At 60.9% G+C, this 1,413-nt stretch overlaps 1 protein-coding gene across 1 annotated transcript in view; it reads left to right on the forward strand.

Annotated features, from left to right (window-relative positions):
• The window catches only part of LOC104271637 (liprin-alpha-4-like), a gene marked incomplete at both ends in the record, with an annotated part of 4,829 nt that extends 3,426 nt beyond the window's left edge, over positions 1-1,403 (forward strand). The window contains 2 exons of the mRNA XM_009866360.1: positions 395-478; positions 1,350-1,403. Coding sequence (XP_009864662.1) covers positions 395-478; positions 1,350-1,403 — 138 coding nt within the window. The remainder of the gene's footprint in view (positions 1-394; positions 479-1,349) is intronic.
• Between the last annotated feature and the right edge of the window lie 10 nt (positions 1,404-1,413).

Here is a 1,413-nt window from a genome sequence, read left to right on the forward strand (position 1 = left end):
TGGCTCCCTCCCCTCAGCTCTTTCCTCCCAGGCAGAGCCAGCCCTGTCAGTCTGAGTGGCCTTCAACTTGTGCCGAGGCCACTCTGGGATGAGGAAGAGGAAGGACCCAGGGAGGGTGCAGGCCTGGAGGGAGGTGGGGATACAGGCAGCCCTGCCCTCCCGGGCGATGGAGCAGGTGCCTGGTCGCTCACAGAGCACCTCCGCGTCCCGGCACCTTGCCAGCAGGGCTGGGTTGGGCACACAGCACGTGGTGAACCGTGGTGGAGATGTAGGTGGTGGGAGCAGACACCGCGTCCCAGGGAAGGATGCAGATGTCAGGGTGGAGGGAGGGATGCAGGACAGCCCGTGTGGTTTTGGGAAGCATCATCCAAGAGGGCTGCTCTGCTTTTCCCAGGCAGAAGAGAGGCACGGGAGCATCGAGGAGCACCTCCGGCAGCTGGAGAGCCAGCTGGAGGAGAAGAACCAGGAGCTGGCCAGGGTAAGCGCTGCTCAGCCTGGACTGAGGAGTCCTCGCAGGTCCTGATCCTGCTTCCTCTTGCCTTGGTGGCTGGGTACCTGGGCACACCACAGATCCTTTCACATCCAGGATCTCTTAAACTAGAGCCACACGGGAGCTCACGACACTCCACTGTGATTTCTCCCTCTCCCAGACATCCAAGCCCTGCTGTTAGTGTGCCACGTCCACTCCTCTGCCAGCATCCCCCCCTGGCACAAGCCAGGACCCCAAATACAGGATGGAAGGGGAGGCTCCAGCAGCTGTTCCCCAGAGGCTGGATCAGCAGCAGGACAAGACCGATGGGTGTGGGGAGCAAAAAGGGTGTTGCTTCTCAAAAAGACAGGGAGGCTGATGTGTCATGGGCTGCACAATCCCCCTTGTGCTGCTTAGCCAGTGGCTGGGCTGCCCATGCCGGAGGTTGTGATGCCCATTTCTCAGTTGCCCAGGGGGCATCGCCATGTATGCCCCCAGGGATGCTCATGGTTGTTTTAGCCAAGGGCAGAGACTTGAAGAGACCTTTCAAATCTAGAGGATCAGCACCCATTGGGGTCTGGAGGGTGGCCCCAGAGTGGTTCTCCCTAGCAGGTGACACAGGTCTAACTTTCCTGAGGGTCGAGCAGACAAGATCTCTGGATCCTGTCCCTTCTGTTCGTGCCTGGCTGGGAAATGGCAGAGACCAGCAGAGGGTCCAGTCTGTGCTGGAAGGGTTGGATTTGACTCCAAAGGCTGGGCCTGGTGGATCGGCTCTGACAGCACCAGTGGGCGTGGGATGGCAGGAGGACACGCAGCCCCTCGTGCCGGAGGGAGCAGATCCAGCAGATCCGACGTGGCCGGTCGCTGTTTGCCGTTGCAGGCGCGCCAGCGGGAGAAGATGAACGAGGAGCACAACAAGCGGCTCTCGGACACCGTGGACCGTC

Source organism: Apaloderma vittatum, unplaced genomic scaffold (assembly GCF_000703405.1).
Source record: "Apaloderma vittatum isolate BGI_N311 unplaced genomic scaffold, ASM70340v1 scaffold26173, whole genome shotgun sequence".
Lineage (NCBI taxonomy): Eukaryota > Metazoa > Chordata > Aves > Trogoniformes > Trogonidae > Apaloderma > Apaloderma vittatum.